At 39.1% G+C, this 18680-nt stretch overlaps 1 protein-coding gene across 4 annotated transcripts in view; it reads left to right on the top strand.

The window, feature by feature from the left end:
- Positions 1–18680, top strand: part of LOC115216966 (tectonin beta-propeller repeat-containing protein 2-like) — a 62433-nt gene that overhangs the window by 26863 nt on the left and 16890 nt on the right. For 2 of the 4 annotated variants that reach the window (XR_005001163.1, XM_029786438.2), the window contains exons 2-8: positions 790–915; positions 6938–7072; positions 7948–8111; positions 9731–10043; positions 10898–11033; positions 13002–13697; positions 15586–16930. Coding sequence is in view for 3 of the 4 variants with exons in the window: in XM_029786438.2 (XP_029642298.1) it covers positions 790–915; positions 6938–7072; positions 7948–8111; positions 9731–10043; positions 10898–11033; positions 13002–13697; positions 15586–16930 (2915 nt within the window). In the remaining variant the exon portion in view is untranslated. Of the gene's footprint in view, positions 1–789; positions 916–6937; positions 7073–7947; positions 8112–9730; positions 10180–10897; positions 11034–13001; positions 13698–15585; positions 16931–18680 lie in introns of all 4 variants that reach the window. The other 2 variants (XM_036507101.1, XM_029786439.2) reach the window with 2 other exon arrangements.

Genomic DNA, 18680 nt, shown 5'->3' with positions numbered 1-18680 from the left:
CAAGGGGACTGCTCAAGAAGCTGAAAATTGCAACCAAGCATCTTTAAATATCATCCTAATACAGTTATTTTTAGAGGGCCTGTAAGAGGTGTGGCCCAGTTGATATCCTTGTCTGGGTTCTGGAACGTCAAATATGTACTCATAACTATCTGCTAAGCCCTTTCCTAAAAAAAAAAAAAGAGGTTACACAACCCCCTTGAAATTTTGAGAAGACCTCCCTAGTCCCATGTCTAATGAGGACCAAAAGTTGTCATGTTCCTCTTTGTTGAATTTCCCTCAGATATGGCGCAGGAGTGGCTGTGTGGTAAGTAGCTTACTTACCAACCACATGGTTCCGGGTTCAGTCCCACTGTGTGGCACCTTGGGCAAGTGTCTTCTAGTATTGCTTCTGACTGACCAAAGCCTTATGAGTGGATTTGGTAGACGGAAACTGAAAGAATCCCGTTGTATATATATGTGTTTGTGTGTCTGTGTTTGTCCCCCAACATCATTTGACAACCGATGCTGGTGTGTTTACATCCCCGTAACTTAGCAGTTCAGCAAAAGAGACTGATAGACCAAGTACTAGGTTAACAAAGAATAAGTCCTGGGGTCGATTTCCTCGACTAAAGGCAGTGCTCCAGCATGGCAGCGGTCAAATGACTGAAACAAGCAAAAGAGTAAAAAGAGTAAGGATTGACCGGGGGCTAAATAACATCATCAACAACAACCAATCTCTGAAGTAATGAAAAATCACTTTTATAACATTTTATATTTTATTTATATATTTATTTATTTGTATTCTTTCAGAAAAATGATGAATTGGTGACGTGTGTGAAGATCCAGCATGGGATTGACTACCAAGTGGCTGCTGGTACTTCTATGGGAGGTTTATATATGTTTAACATTCCATCAGATCTGGTAGCTAACCGAAAGGTAAGGGCTAGTCTCATTATAAGATAGTGATTAACCAGTGGGATTTTTTGGATTATACAATCCCTAATGTGGATCTAACATCCTCGTATTGACTGACTATATATATATATATATATATATATATATATATATATATATATATAATAATAATAAGAGGGAATATTATTCCAAACTTACAGGAAAAAATTCAATTTAGAAATACTAAATCAAATTTCACAAAATATTATATATATATATATAAATTTACTTCTACTACTATTATTTTTACTATTATCATTTCTTGAATATAGCCACGAAACATGTGTCGTTATTCTACCAAATATATACGTTTTATTTATTATTTTACACATTACTTAATCATCGTTATATGTTTTATCTAATATTTAATCTTTCTATAATATGTAATTTTCAAGATGGTATAATTTAATTTTTCATTATTGAATTGACAAAAGGTGGGTTTTATTATTATTATTATTATTATTATTATTATTATTATTATTATTATTACTATTTTCAGCTTCGCCTTGTATTGCATATTATTTCTCCATACAGGGGTTTTTTCAATGGCGGCCCATTTTCGCGGGGTTCCACTATTTCCCTTCTCTCTCTCCCTCTTTTACGTTGTCTGCCATCCCCCCTCTTCCTTTGCTAAGAGCATTTAAGCCAGCCCGTCATATTCCCGTGTCAGGCCGAAGAACGAAATGTTCCCAAGATAAGAGAGTCTTTCTAATCTAATGTTGTGGTTGAGCTGTTTATTATTTATTATTATTACTATTATTAGTAGTATTAGTATTGTCCCTTTGATCCTCGGTCGAAAATTTGCTTATTATTATTATTATTATTATTATTATTATTATTATTATTATTATTATTACTATTTTCAGCTTCGCCTTGTATTGCATATTATTTCTCCATACAGGGGTTTTTTCAATGGCGGCCCATTTTCGCGGGGTTCCACTATTTCCCTTCTCTCTCTCCCTCTTTTACGTTGTCTGCCATCCCCCCTCTTCCTTTGCTAAGAGCATTTAAGCCAGCCCGTCATATTCCCGTGTCAGGCCGAAGAACGAAATGTTCCCAAGATAAGAGAGTCTTTCTAATCTAATGTTGTGGTTGAGCTGTTTATTATTTATTATTATTACTATTATTAGTAGTATTAGTATTGTCCCTTTGATCCTCGGTCGAAAATTTGCTTATTATTATTATTATTATTATTATTATTATTATTATTATTATTACTATTTTCAGCTTCGCCTTGTATTGCATATTATTTCTCCATACAGGGGTTTTTTCAATGGCGGCCCATTTTCGCGGGGTTCCACTATTTCCCTTCTCTCTCTCCCTCTTTTACGTTGTCTGCCATCCCCCCTCTTCCTTTGCTAAGAGCATTTAAGCCAGCCCGTCATATTCCCGTGTCAGGCCGAAGAACGAAATGTTCCCAAGATAAGAGAGTCTTTCTAATCTAATGTTGTGGTTGAGCTGTTTATTATTATATTATTACTATTATTAGTAGTATTAGTATTGTCCCTTTGATCCTCGGTCGAAAATTTGCTTATTATTATTATTTATTATATTATTATTATTATTATTATTATTATTATTATTACTATTTTCAGCTTCGCCTTGTATTGCATATTATTTCTCCATACAGGGGTTTTTTCAATGGCGGCCCATTTTCGCGGGGTTCCACTATTTCCCTTCTCTCTCTCTCCCTCTTTTACGTTGTCTGCCATCCCCCCTCTTCCTTTGCTAAGAGCATTTAAGCCAGCCCGTCATATTCCCGTGTCAGGCCGAAGAACGAAATGTTCCCAAGATAAGAGAGTCTTTCTAATCTAATGTTGTGGTTGAGCTGTTTATTATTATTATTATTACTATTATTAGTAGTATTAGTATTGTCCCTTTGATCCTCGGTCGAAAATTTGCTTATTATTATTATTATTATTATTATTATTATTATTATTATTATTATTACTATTTTCAGCTTCGCCTTGTATTGCATATTATTTCTCCATACAGGGGTTTTTTCAATGGCGGCCCATTTTCGCGGGGTTCCACTATTTCCCTTCTCTCTCTCCCTCTTTTACGTTGTCTGCCATCCCCCCTCTTCCTTTGCTAAGAGCATTTAAGCCAGCCCGTCATATTCCCGTGTCAGGCCGAAGAACGAAATGTTCCCAAGATAAGAGAGTCTTTCTAATCTAATGTTGTGGTTGAGCTGTTTATTATTTATTATTATTACTATTATTAGTAGTATTAGTATTGTCCCTTTGATCCTCGGTCGAAAATTTGCTTATTATTATTATTATTATTATTATTATTATTATTATTATTATTATTATTATTATTACTATTTTCAGCTTCGCCTTGTATTGCATATTATTTCTCCATACAGGGGTTTTTTCAATGGCGGCCCATTTTCGCGGGGTTCCACTATTTCCCTTCTCTCTCTCTCCCTCTTTTACGTTGTCTGCCATCCCCCCTCTTCCTTTGCTAAGAGCATTTAAGCCAGCCCGTCATATTCCCGTGTCAGGCCGAAGAACGAAATGTTCCCAAGATAAGAGAGTCTTTCTAATCTAATGTTGTGGTTGAGCTGTTTATTATTTATTATTATTACTATTATTAGTAGTATTAGTATTGTCCCTTTGATCCTCGGTCGAAAATTTGCTTATTATTATTATTATATTATTATTATTATTATTATTATTATTATTACTATTTTCAGCTTCGCCTTGTATTGCATATTATTTCTCCATACAGGGGTTTTTTCAATGGCGGCCCATTTTCGCGGGGTTCCACTATTTCCCTTCTCTCTCTCCCTCTTTTACGTTGTCTGCCATCCCCCCCCCTCTTCCTTTGCTAAGAGCATTTAAGCCAGCCCGTCATATTCCCGTGTCAGGCCGAAGAACGAAATGTTCCCAAGATAAGAGAGTCTTTCTAATCTAATGTTGTGGTTGAGCTGTTTATTATTTATTATTATTACTATTATTAGTAGTATTAGTATTGTCCCTTTGATCCTCGGTCGAAAATTTGCTTATTATTATTATTATTTATTATTATTATTATTATTATTATTATTACTATTTTCAGCTTCGCCTTGTATTGCATATTATTTCTCCATACAGGGGTTTTTTCAATGGCGGCCCATTTTCGCGGGGTTCCACTATTTCCCTTCTCTCTCTCCCTCTTTTACGTTGTCTGCCATCCCCCCTCTTCCTTTGCTAAGAGCATTTAAGCCAGCCCGTCATATTCCCGTGTCAGGCCGAAGAACGAAATGTTCCCAAGATAAGAGAGTCTTTCTAATCTAATGTTGTGGTTGAGCTGTTTATTATTTATTATTATTACTATTATTAGTAGTATTAGTATTGTCCCTTTGATCCTCGGTCGAAAATTTGCTTATTATTATTATTATTATTATTATTATTATTATTATTATTATTATTATTATTATTACTATTTTCAGCTTCGCCTTGTATTGCATATTATTTCTCCATACAGGGGTTTTTTCAATGGCGGCCCATTTTCGCGGGGTTCCACTATTTCCCTTCTCTCTCTCTCTCTCTCTTTTACGTTGTCTGCCATCCCCCCTCTTCCTTTGCTAAGAGCATTTAAGCCAGCCCGTCATATTCCCGTGTCAGGCCGAAGAACGAAATGTTCCCAAGATAAGAGAGTCTTTCTAATCTAATGTTGTGGTTGAGCTGTTTATTATTTATTATTATTACTATTATTAGTAGTATTAGTATTGTCCCTTTGATCCTCGGTCGAAAATTTGCTTATTATTATTATTATTATTATTATTATTATTATTATTATTATTATTATTACTATTTTCAGCTTCGCCTTGTATTGCATATTATTTCTCCATACAGGGGTTTTTTCAATGGCGGCCCATTTTCGCGGGGTTCCACTATTTCCCTTCTCTCTCTCTCCCTCTTTTACGTTGTCTGCCATCCCCCCTCTTCCTTTGCTAAGAGCATTTAAGCCAGCCCGTCATATTCCCGTGTCAGGCCGAAGAACGAAATGTTCCCAAGATAAGAGAGTCTTTCTAATCTAATGTTGTGGTTGAGCTGTTTATTATTTATTATTATTACTATTATTAGTAGTATTAGTATTGTCCCTTTGATCCTCGGTCGAAAATTTGCTTATTATTATTATTATTATTATTATTATTATTATTATTATTATTATTATTACTATTTTCAGCTTCGCCTTGTATTGCATATTATTTCTCCATACAGGGGTTTTTTCAATGGCGGCCCATTTTCGCGGGGTTCCACTATTTCCCTTCTCTCTCTCCCTCTTTTACGTTGTCTGCCATCCCCCCTCTTCCTTTGCTAAGAGCATTTAAGCCAGCCCGTCATATTCCCGTGTCAGGCCGAAGAACGAAATGTTCCCAAGATAAGAGAGTCTTTCTAATCTAATGTTGTGGTTGAGCTGTTTATTATTTATTATTATTACTATTATTAGTAGTATTAGTATTGTCCCTTTGATCCTCGGTCGAAAATTTGCTTATTATTATTATTATTATTATTATTATTATTATTATTATTATTATTATTATTACTATTTTCAGCTTCGCCTTGTATTGCATATTATTTCTCCATACAGGGGTTTTTTCAATGGCGGCCCATTTTCGCGGGGTTCCACTATTTCCCTTCTCTCTCTCCCTCTTTTACGTTGTCTGCCATCCCCCCTCTTCCTTTGCTAAGAGCATTTAAGCCAGCCCGTCATATTCCCGTGTCAGGCCGAAGAACGAAATGTTCCCAAGATAAGAGAGTCTTTCTAATCTAATGTTGTGGTTGAGCTGTTTATTATTTATTATTATTACTATTATTAGTAGTATTAGTATTGTCCCTTTGATCCTCGGTCGAAAATTTGCTATTATTATTATTATTATTATTATTATTATTATTATTATTATTATTATTACTATTTTCAGCTTCGCCTTGTATTGCATATTATTTCTCCATACAGGGGTTTTTTCAATGGCGGCCCATTTTCGCGGGGTTCCACTATTTCCTTCTCTCTCTCTCTCCCTCTTTTACGTTGTCTGCCATCCCCCCTCTTCCTTTGCTAAGAGCATTTAAGCCAGCCCGTCATATTCCCGTGTCAGGCCGAAGAACGAAATGTTCCCAAGATAAGAGAGTCTTTCTAATCTAATGTTGTGGTTGAGCTGTTTATTATTTATTATTATTACTATTATTAGTAGTATTAGTATTGTCCCTTTGATCCTCGGTCGAAAATTTGCTTATTATTATTATTATTATTATTATTATTATTATTACTATTTTCAGCTTCGCCTTGTATTGCATATTATTTCTCCATACAGGGGTTTTTTCAATGGCGGCCCATGCGGGGTTCCACTATTTCCCTTCTCTCTCTCCCTCTTTTACGTTGTCTGCCATCCCCCCTCTTCCTTTGCTAAGAGCATTTTTAAGCCAGCCCGTCATATTCCCGGTGCACCCGCCCTTGCCCACCCCCACCACAATACCGGATATCTCTATATTTTTGCTCCATCTATACCGGATGTCGCTTCTCCCACCACCATTATAGGTGTCTACTCTTCGAACCCCCCTCTTCAATACGCTATTTGACCATGCATTACCCCTCTCTTGATATCCTACGTTCTACTTGCCTAGAACCTGTCATCATTTCTCTGAACCACCCCTCCCCACTGGTGCTCCCCTATATTTCTCCCCCCCCCCCCATAAAAAGCACCATCCGAACGTGGCCGATGCCAGACCCCTCTGGCACCTGTGCAGGTGGCACGTAAAAAACACCCACTACACTCGCGGAGTGGTTGGCGTTAGGAAGGGCATCCAGCTGTAGAAACACTGCCAGACTAGACTGGAGCCTGGGGCAGTCCCGAGCTCCCCAGACCCCGGTCGAAACCGTCCAACCCGTGCTAGCGCGGAAAACGGACGTTAAATGATGATGATGATGATGATGATATATATATATATATATATACACACACACACACACAACTACTATGATACTCTATGACATTTTGTGATATGTTTCATTACAGCTACCTCAACGTTTCTCTGTCCAAGATGTCCACAGTACACCTTTGACGTGTCTAGAATGGAGTCCAAATGGTATGAAATTGTTCAGTGGAGACAAGAAAGGTGTGGTAGTTTGTACCGAAGTGGATTTCCAGAAGGTAACTTTTTGTGTGTGTGTCTGTGTGTGTGAGAGAGAGAGAGATCCAACTTCAATTTGTGACACTATGAGGTTGAGAGAAAAGTTGGACCTAAGAAGCATCAGATGTGGTGTGCAAGAGAGACGACTGCGCTTGTATGGTCATGTGGCAAGAATGGATAAGGATAGATGTGTGAAAAAGTGCCACACACACACATATATATATATAACGGGAAGGTTTATGAAAATAAACAAAAGACGAAGGCAGGTGGAGTACAAACAAACAAATGTATTAGTATAGCGCTCAGGAATAGAAATAGAAAAAGTATTTTACGTTTCGAGCCTACGCTCTTCGACAGAAAGATACACAGAAAAGAAACAAGGAGAGAAACAAGGAATATATATATATATATATAGTGAGAATTTACAAAAAACAAAAGACAAAATGGGTGCGTAAACAACAAACAGATGTATTAGTTTAACTCTCAGGAAGTGAGAGAGTCTTTTATGTTTCGAGCCTACGCTCTTCAACAGAAACAAAATAAACGGGGAAAAAATAGAAAAAAGTTTAGTGGCTAATGATCTATCATGGTGAAATGATATGTGTATATATATATATATATATATATATAGTTAAGCCATCATTGGACAGTCTGATAATGGCTTAGCTGACCAAAAACTTTGCAGTCACTGTCAATACTATTCTTGCTGAAGAATAATGAATTTGCACCAAATTTAACGTAAAACTGTTTTTATTACAACTTAAAAATAAACATTAATATACATATGTGTGTGTGTGTGTTTATATATATATATATATATATTCTTTTTTTAAACAACAATGTTTTAATCTCTAACTGAGTTCAGTAACTGTATAAATATCTCTTCGTATTGCAGGGCCGGTGCCAGTCTTCGGTGCTGCTAACAGAATTCTTGTCTGAAATTGTTCAACTCAGCTATTTCCAAAGGGCTCTTTTAGTGTCCACAAGCATGCGTGCCCTGATTTGTCGAACAGACAGAGACAATGAAATTATCCAAGTTGGACAAAAGAAACGAAAAATGTAAGAATCGTTTTTCTGCTTGTCTTTTTTTGTTTGTTTTTTTTGTTTTTTTTGCTATATTTTCAACACAAAAAATACTGTAGTATATTAGTTTGGTTTACAAAAAAATCTTCCATTTCAAGACTTTCGGCTTAGACATTGGCTTTAAGGTTTCCAGTGTGTTGCATTGATCCCGAAATTTATTTCCACCTGATGCTTATTTTATTGGCATCTATTTGTTTACCTATTGAGGCAAGTGAAATCAAAATCAAAATTGCTGACGTGGCCGATGACAGTACCGCCTGATTGGCCCTCGTGCCTGTGGAACGTTAAAAGCACATCCAAACTTGGGATGTAACCGGCCCACTTATGAGTACCCCTCATTCATTGGACAATGAACTTTGCTTGTGAAGACCTGTTGAGGTAAGTGTAAACAAATCAAAATCACTGATGTGGCCAATGACAGTACTGCCAGATTGGCACTTGTGCCAGTGGAACATTAAAAGCACATCCGAGCGTGATCGTTGCCAGGGCCATAAACACAGACATACACACGCGTACACATAAACACATGTGTGTATATCATCATCGTTTCAACGTCCACTTTTCCAAGCTTGCATACATCAGATGAATTTCATTGGTGCAGATTTTTCTATGGTGAGATGCTTTATTTGTCACCAATGGTCACCTGTTTCTAAGCAGGGTAATATTACCCTTAGTTCTTTGAACATGAAAAATGCAGTAGACAGGTTTGTTTCCATGGAAGACTGCAACCAGATGACACCTCTTGTATGACGGGGATGTTGGTTGACAGCTATCACACATTGTCAAGGCAAGGAGACACAGTTCTAATCTTAGTCTAAACAACAATTTAACTCTTCCTTCTACTGTTTTTACCCTTAATAATCATCATCATCATCATCATCATCGTTTAACATCCGCTTTCAATGCTAGCATGGGTTGGACGATTTGACTGAGGACTGGCAAACCAGATGGCTGCGCCAGGCTCCAATCTGATCTGGCAGAGTTTCTACAGCTGGATTCCCTGCCTAACACCAACCACTCCCAAATTAAAGGCGGCAAACTGGCAGAAACATTAGCGCAATGGCTGAAATGCTTAGCGGTATTTCTTCTGTCTTTTCATTCTGAGTTCAAATTCCGCTGAGGTCGACTTTGTCTTTCAAACTTTCGGGTCAATAAATTAAGTACCAGTTGCATACTGGTATCTATCTAATCAACTGCCCCCCCACTCCCCAAAAATTTCAGGCCTTGTGCCTAAAGTAGAAAAGAATATGTTTCAAATTAGCCCTTTAGCACTCAGATTTGTCTGTCAAGTGTCCCCGCTCCATCGCTTGACAATTGATGTTGGTGTGTTTGGGTCCCCGCAACTTAGCAGTTCGGTGAAAAAGACTGATAGAATAAGTACTAGGCTTACAAAGAACAAGTCCTGAGGTCAGTTTGTTCGACTAAAGGCAGTGCTCCAGCATGGGCGCTGTCAAATGACCAAAAAGAATAAAAGGGTAAATGCACACAACACACACACACACACAGAGGCATTGTTTGTATATCTTATGCTTTGTTTTATTGTTTCAATGATATGACTGATTCGTCTTTCTGATAAACCTTTCCGTTTTTTCCAGACCTGGTAACTATGGTGCTTGCTTCATCCCGATGTTGTGCAAATTAGCTGATGCCCAGTTGTACGCTGGACGACCCGGTCAACGTGTTTGGATGTCTAACATTGATGGCGTAGTGCAGGCCACTCACATCTTTAAGCACCTCACTACAGACTGTCGGGAAATCCCCCTCTTGCATTACGATCACTATCACTCCACTGACAACTTGGCAGTTACAGACCAGCAGTTTGGTCACCTTTGTCCTTACGGTGACAGCCGGCAAATTGTCACCTGGAATAAGAAAGCCCTCTTTCTTCTGGACCCCGAAAAGAACGTGGTCATTGGTAAACAAGACCAGTTCGGTCACATCATTGATGTGGCAATTAATTCAAAAGAAATATTTGTCTTAACACGGACTTCAAGCAGACAAGTCATTCGGATATCTCCACAACCAGAATGTCAAAGATATAAAGGTTTGTAACTGTTTTTATTTCATTATTAAGCAGTTTGGTGTTTTTTCTTCTAGGCTGGCATGGGTTGCCTGGGTATGCAATTCCTTAACTTTACATAAAAACTAATACACACACACACACATATATATCTGTTTTGTTCTTAGTTTGCATGAGTATACAATTTACATATTTTTTTAAGATTTATAAGAATATATATGTGTGCATATATTCTTATAAATTTTGCACCTGTTCAGGTAATGCCAATTTGATGGAGGGAGTGAGCTTATGTCTACACAAATATTTGATCGCTATAAACAAATCATCTGTGTGGTTATTTGGCAAGTAATTGTTGAACCCTCATACATCATCTAATGAAAGTCTGTTATATATATATATATTCACCATCCAATCATGGGCGTTGCCAGCCTCACCTGGCCTCCGTGCCGGTTGCACATACAAAGCGCCATCCGATCGTGGCTGTTTGCCAGCCTCGTCTGGCACCTGTGCCGGTGGCACGTAAAAAGCACCCACTACACTCATGGAGTGGTTGGCGTGAGGAAGGGAATCCAGCCGTTGAAACATTGCCAGATCAGACTGGGCCTAGTGCAGCCTTCTGACTTCCCAGACCCCAGTTGCACCGTCCAACCCATGCCAGCATGGAAAGCGGACGCTAAACAATGATGATGATGATGATATATAAAATAAAATATATGATCTAGTTATAACTTCCAAGAACGTGGTCATTGGTAAACAAGACCAGTTCGGTCACATCATTGATGTGGCAATTAATTCAAAAGAAATATTTGTCTTAACACGGACTTCAAGCAGACAAGTCATTCGGATATCTCCACAACCAGAATGTCAAAGATATAAAGGTTTGTAACTGTTTTTATTTCATTATTAAGCAGTTTGTGTTTTTCTTCTAGGCTGGCATGGGTTGCCTGGGTATGCAATTCCTTAACTTTACATAAAAACTAATACACACACACACACATATATATCTGTTTTGTTCTTAGTTTGCATGAGTATACAATTTACATATTTTTTTAAGATTTATAAGAATATATATGTGTGCATATATTCTTATAAATTTTGCACCTGTTCAGGTAATGCAATTTGATGGAGGGAGTGAGCTTATGTCTACACAAATATTTGATCGCTATAAACAAATCATCTGTGTGGTTATTTGGCAAGTATTGTTGAACCCTCATACATCATCTAATGAAAGTCTGTTATATATATATATTCACCATCCAATCATGGGCGTTGCCAGCCTCACCTGGCCTCCGTGCCGGTTGCACATACAAAGCGCCATCCGATCGTGGCTGTTTGCCAGCCTCGTCTGGCACCTGTGCCGGTGGCACGTAAAAAGCACCCACTACACTCATGGAGTGGTTGGCGTGAGGAAGGGAATCCAGCCGTTGAAACATTGCCAGATCAGACTGGGCCTAGTGCAGCCTTCTGACTTCCCAGACCCCAGTTGCACCGTCCAACCCATGCCAGCATGGAAAGCGGACGCTAAACAATGATGATGATATATAAAATAAAATATATGATCTAGTTATAACTTCCACTTTTCCATGCTTGCATGGCTCAGACGGAGTTTCATTGAGGCAGATTTTCTATAGCTAAATGCCCTTCTGTTGCCAACTTTTACCTGTTTCCAAGCAAGGTAATATTTCCCCATGGCCAGACATGTTTTTACAGATTATTCAAAATACATATATGTATCATCATCATCATCATCATCATCATTTAATGTTTGTTGTCTATTGTAGAATGTATTAACTGATGTTTATGACAATAGGGAAGAGGAGGAGGTAGAAACATATAACCTGGTAGAAACGTATAATATAATAACGCAGCAAGCTGGCAGAAACGTTAGCACGGCAGGCAAAATGCTTAGCGGTATTTCATCTGCCACTACGGTCTGAGTTCAAATTCCACCAAGGTTGACTTTGCCTTTCATCCTTTCGGGGTCGATAAATTAAGTACCAGTTACGCACTGGGGTCGATATAATCGACTTAATCCATTTGTCTGTCCTTGTTTATCCCCTCTGTGTGTAGCCCCTTGTGGGTAGTAAAGAAATAGGTATTTCGCCTGCCACTACGTTCTGAGTTCAAATTCAGCCATTGTCGACTTTACCTTTCATCCTTTCAGGGTCAATTAAATAAGTACCAGTTACGCACTGGGGTCGATATAATCGATTTAATCCGTTTGTCTGTCCTGGTTTGTCTTCCAGTGGTTGTATCTTTTTACATCATTATCATCATCATCATTTTGACATCCACTTTTCCATGCTTGCATGAGTTGGACAGAATTTATTGAGGCAGATTTCTTACATCCTAATGATGCCCTTCCTGTTGCCAACCCTCACCTGTTTACAAGTAAGGTATATATTTCAGCATGACTGTACATGTTTTCATGGAAGATTGAAAACAAAGGACCCTGCTTGTATGACAGTGGTACTCACACCTATCACATTATGTCAAAGCAAGGAGACAGTAATACACACACACACACACACACACACAACAGTCTACGTTAGGTCAGCCCAAGGTTATGGTAGAAGACACTTGCCCAAGGTACCACGCGGTGGGACCGAGCCTAAAACCATGTGGTTGGGAAGCAAAATTTCTTACTACACAGCCACGCCAGCACCTATACATATTGCAACTATTTTTTAAATATATTTTATGCTACCGTCCAACCCATGCTAGCATGGAAAACAGACGTTAAACAATGATGATGATGATGTTGTTTTTGCATGTAACTGTGTTATATTCCTGTTAAATGACAGTTATACTTGGACATACTCACATATTATTTCCTGTATTTACAGTTGGACTGACCGTCAACATCACTGCGGCCAACGCATCCAAGAACGAAGACGAATATCGCAACAGATCCAATTCTCCAATCCATTTCCTTCCAGCCAATATTTTCGGAATCATTCGACCGAAAGAATCTAAGTATTCACCATCAGCTTACTCAAGGAAATCTTCCGAGCCTAAAAGCTCTGAATTTCAGCTCCCTAAAGAAGCTCGTAGTCGAACACGCTCTTTATCCTCGCAAGATGATCTTAACCGTTCGAGCGACAGCAACAGCTCACAAAGAACTTCTCTAGACTTTGCAAAATCCATGTTCCAACCAATCGAGAAAAGAGGCAAATCGGACACTAGCAAGGAGTCTGTCAGTAAGTCTCCCCGAACGGTGTTGCCTCCGTTGATAACCCTCCCCTCTGATGACATCATCCAACTTGAATTGTTTTCCCAAGCTATTGACAATGATTCCGGTTACGATCCTCACACGGCAAACGAGGAAATCTGCACAGGTATTGCAGCTACTGAGCTTATCGGTGCCGATGCCATGTCGGAAGACAAAGGTGGCTCTGCTGCTGAGCCAGTGTCGCACTCAGAGCGAAAGAACTCCAAAATGTTGGTGAGACGCAGCTTCGTCGACAGGATTGACATGTCAAATTACGACGACAATGAGATCGTTTTCAAAAGTAAGACGAAGAAGAAGAAACATGGTTCCGGTAGGTAGACTGTTTGAGAGTTCTTTAAGTATTTATTGGAATTGGAAGTGGTGGTATGGTACTGGTGGAGATGGGGTTGGGGTGTTGACTGGTGGTAATGGTGTTGGTGAGCTGGCAGACTCGTTAGCAGGCCTGGTGAAATGCTTAGCAGTATTACGTTCTGAGTTCAAATTCCGCCGAGGTCAATTTTGCTTTTTATCCTTTCGGAGTCAATTAAATAAGTACCAGTTACGCACTGGGGGTCGATATAATCAACTTAATCCGTTTGTCTGTCCTTGTTTGTCCTCTCTGTGTTTAGCCCTTTGTGGGTAGTAAAGAAATGGGTAATGGTGTTGGTGTGTTTGTCGATGGGGGAGTACTGACAGTGGTATTGTGGTAGAGTGGAGGAATATTGAGGGTGGTCATGGGTAGGTGTTGACAGTAGTTTGGTGGTGGGAACAGTGGCAGGAAAGTATTAGCAGTGGTATGGTGATGGTGGAGAAAATGTTGACAGTGGTTGTGGTGGTAGCAGGGACGTGTTAACAATGGCATAGCGGTGGTGATGGTAGTATGTTGGTGGGGAAGTGATAACATTGGTGGTGGTGGTGGTGGTGTGGTGGTGGTATGATGGTGGGAAAATGTTCACTGGTATGGCAGAGGTGGTGGTGGTGGTATGATGGTGGGAAAATGTTCAGTGGTATGGCGGAGGTGGTGGTGGTGGTGGTGGTAGGGAGCATTGGCAGTCTTAACAGTGATGTGATGTTGGTGGGTAACTATTGACAGTGGTATGGTTGTGGTGGTGGAACAGTATGGGAAGTAGTTATGTTAGGAGCTGTGATGGTGGTGATGAAAAAGTGTTAATGGTGATGGTGGCAGTAGTGGTGGTGGTATTATGGTGTTGATTTAGTAGTAGGTGTATGTCTGTGAAGACACGTGACTTAGTGGTTAAGGTGTTTGGCTCACAATCGTATGGTGGTGTGTTCAGTTCCCAGCAACGTATTGTATCCTTGAGCAAGTCACTTCATTTTACATTGCTCCAGTCCACTCAGCTGACAAAAATGCATTCTACCAGTTTTGTCACATTCTGTGTCATCATACTAAATCTCCCTGATAACTACATTAAGGGTACACATTTTTTTTTGAGTGCACATTCTGTGTCACCCTGAATCACCCTGATAACTACATTAAGGGTACACATGTTTGTGGTATTCCCTGCCTCTTGCATGTTAATTTCCCATGCAAGCTGTACCATTGGTCAGATCAACTTGAACTTGCATTGTCGTAACTGACCAAATGCCAGTTAGGTGTATGTCATTGCTGACAGCCATTGTCTTTCCTGTCCAAGATAAGATAATTTATCAGTGGTGGTCATGCTTGACTACAAGTTGATAACCACCCTGTATGTGTGCATGTTTGTAAGTAACTTAAATGTCTAAATTGAGCAGAATTATTGATAATAAGTTAATTTTTAAACCTTTAAATATGAAAGATTTTTGTCACTTCTCTGGATCTATGCAACATTTCAGTCAGTTTAATCCTCAATTGAAACGCAGATTAGATCTAAATTGTGAAAAATGTTTCACCTCTACAGTTTGGAGGCACCCCGTGCCAGTGGCACGTAAAAAGCACCAACCGATCGTGACCATTGCCAGCCTCGCCTGGCTCCTGTGCCGGTAGCACGTAAAAAGCACCCACTACACTCACAGAGTGGTTGGCATTAGGAAGGGCATCCAGCTGTAGAAACACTGCCAGATCAGACTGGAGCCTGGTGCAGCCTCCTGGCTTCCCAGACCCCAATCAAACCATCCAACCCATGCTAGCATGGAAAACGGACGTTAAACAACGATGATGATGATGATGTATATTACTGTACTTCGTGTTATTATTATTTTTGTTATTGTTTTTTCAGGTATTAAATCCAAAAAACGCTTCAGCTGTATTGAAACTACCTCCCAGCTCTCAGATACTTGTTCTGTGGACAGCCTTGAAATATCAGCCACCCCAAACAGTGTCTGTGATAACATCAAGGCTTCTTCTTCGAACCTTCAGCACAAAACCCTGACTAACAATTCTTTTGAGCCATCACTAAATCTCAGTGACCAACTCGTTCTGACTGCAACTTCTCCAGGAAGCTGCCAGTCTCTGTCTTCGACCGACAACTCTTCTGCCACATCTCCAGAGAATCCAGAAAATTTTACCGATTCAGATGAGAATCTAATACCTCCATCTCTCCCTGTAATCACCTGTTGTAGGTCTGTTGAGAAAGAAACTGATGAAACACTGATGAAATTTAAAGAAACCAAGGTTGTCAAGTCTGAACCAATCAGAACTGACATTGCCAGTGATAATACATCTTTGAAAGCAGAACTTAATAATAGTTCTGCTGAAAAAACTCAGAGTTTGCCTCGCAACACAGTTCAAATAGACAATGATGAAGGCAATAAAGGTATTCAGGAAAACACCACAAAGATTTTTGTCCAGGACTTGAGTTCTAGTTCTGATTCCAGTCCCTTGGGTGAAACTCCTGTCAGTTCGTCGACTGGAAGTAATAAATTATCCGAGGATCGCAAAACAGCTGCTCCTTTATCCAGACGCAATGAACCCATAAAAAGTGCATCCTCTCCGCAACTATCCTCAGAGAATACGTCAGAAAGTGAGCAACCCGAATGCAACAACTCTCTGCATGTCTGCACCGTTGCTGACAAGGCTTTGTCACCTTTAGAAAAAATTGTCGACAGTACAGGTAACATGACATTAGAAAACGGTGAAAATGTTTCGTATTACACGGAGAGCAATGACGCTAATGAAACAGCTCGTTATGACTTTGACTCTCCTAATCACTGTCCGAGACCTGCCAATCTTTCAACCGATGTTAATCCTTCACCACAGCAGCTGACCCATGAAACTTCATCCAAACCACCATTTCACAGGTCAGAGAGTGCAGATTCTACAACCGAAGAAGACTTTTATAGAATGTATCGATCTTCATCTTCTGTTAGCTTTCTAGAATCTCCTCTACAGCCTTCTAATAATGGTGTCACACATCTTTCCAGTTCTGATAACAAATCAAGTTCTGCTTTCACGAATTCCAAAAATCTCTCCAAACTCCAAGAGCAAGAAAAAGATAGGAAAAACGAAGTGTTGCCAAAGCAAATTCTTCTACCAAAGTTAGTTAACAGTTGGTTGGTGTGGAGTGTTCCAGAAAATATCCACAGTTTATCTGCGACTCATTCACACATTTGGTACACAGACAGGTAACAACATTCTTCACTTTTCTTTTCATTTTTGATTTATTAATTTTGCTGTTTCACCACAAGAAAATTAGTTTCTGTATTGTCAAATTGAATTTTTCCTTCTTCAAAATCTCATCTAATTGATTCCAAGTCTTTCTTTGCCGCTTCAGGGGTCAACAAACAACCCCTAATAGCATCCATAACAAGCACATGGTTCTTGTCATAGGGTTTGTGTGTGTGTGTGTGTGAGAGATTTTCTAATGCCTTTTTATTATGTCTGTGGAATGCAGCTAAGCAACACCATTCGAACAAAGGTGTACAGTCCCACTGCGTGGCACCTTGGGCAAGTGTCTTCTACTATAATCTCGGGCCGACCAAACCCATGTGAGTGGATTTCGTAGATGGAAACTGAAAGGAGCCCGTCGTATATATGTATGTGTGTGTGTGTATGTGTATGTATATATATATATATATATATGTGTGTGTGTGTGTGTGTCTGTGTTTGTCCCCACACCCCACCCCAGAATCGCTTGACAACTGATGCTGGTGTGTTTACATCCCCCGTAACTTAGCGGTTCGGCAAAAGAGACGGATAAAATAAGTACTAGGCTTACAAAGAATAAGTCCTGGGGGTTGATTTGCTCGATTAAAGGCAGTGCTCCAGCATGGCCACAGTCAAATGACTGAAACAAGTAAAAGAGTAAAAGAGCATGTTATTCCTTCCCCTCCCCCTTCTTTCAATGCTTAATTCCCCTTTTCTTGGGAAAAAAAAAAAAAACTATATTGGATATGTTGCTAAATCAGCCAGTAGCAAGTTTAGTTCTTTATTCCAGCACTGCCATTATTTTATTTCCAGATCTATTTTTTTGATTCAGATGTTTCTATATGTCACCATTTTGTCGGTTGTATTTAATTCTGAGAGACAGACTGAGAAAGAAAGAGAGGAGGAGAAAAACGAAATGCCGCTCTCTCTTTTCCAGTACTTGACTGGTACTTTATCAACCTTGAAGGAAAAAACTCAATAAAGACCAGAAAAAACCTGTTATTCAACTAGCCAACAATTCTGCCAATTTGCCACCAGTATTCATTCCAGTGTTTCTAACTGAATAACATGTCTGTATGGTTGTGAAACAAGTTTCGTCAGCATACAGCTATGGTTTGCTTGCAAGGGTCAAGATTCTAATGACCACCTCATCAAACCATTATTTAATGGGTTTTCTTCTTTTTCTTGATAAAACTATCAATGATTAAAGGATAGTGTGTCAGTCAGATATCATTATCACCATCATTGTCCATACTGGAGTCTGCACAGGCTCCTTCAGCCTGTTAAAACAGCACCCTATCCTAATAAGAAAAAAATTAAAAGAAAACAATAGCCAACGTAGTGTTGAATACATCACATTTTAACAGTTTCCAGCACTAACATATTTTCTTTATCCCGATTACCATAAATCCTCGATTATAATCCGCACTTTTTTCCCAAAATTTAAAGGTCAAAATCCCTAGTGCGTACTATATACAAGGTTAAAAATGAAAAACATTTTCTAAGCAATGCTGTAGTCTCTATTTGCTGTCCAGCAATGTTTATTCAGGCGCATTTTGTGATGTCGGGCACGAAAATACCTTAAGCTAAGCCTGAAAGCAATGAAGTCATAAAAGAATCATCCATAACTTGCTGTAAACAACATTTATTAAAATAAAAGTATTCAGAACACAGAATAACATGTAACAAAAACAATTTGCAAACATATTTACATTCCCATATAACAGT

Source organism: Octopus sinensis, linkage group LG11 (assembly GCF_006345805.1).
Source record: "Octopus sinensis linkage group LG11, ASM634580v1, whole genome shotgun sequence".
In the NCBI taxonomy this organism is placed as follows: Eukaryota; Metazoa; Mollusca; class Cephalopoda; order Octopoda; family Octopodidae; genus Octopus; species Octopus sinensis.
Note: the sequence above shows the minus strand (reverse complement) of the source record. Positions and strands in the feature narration are given on the sequence as shown.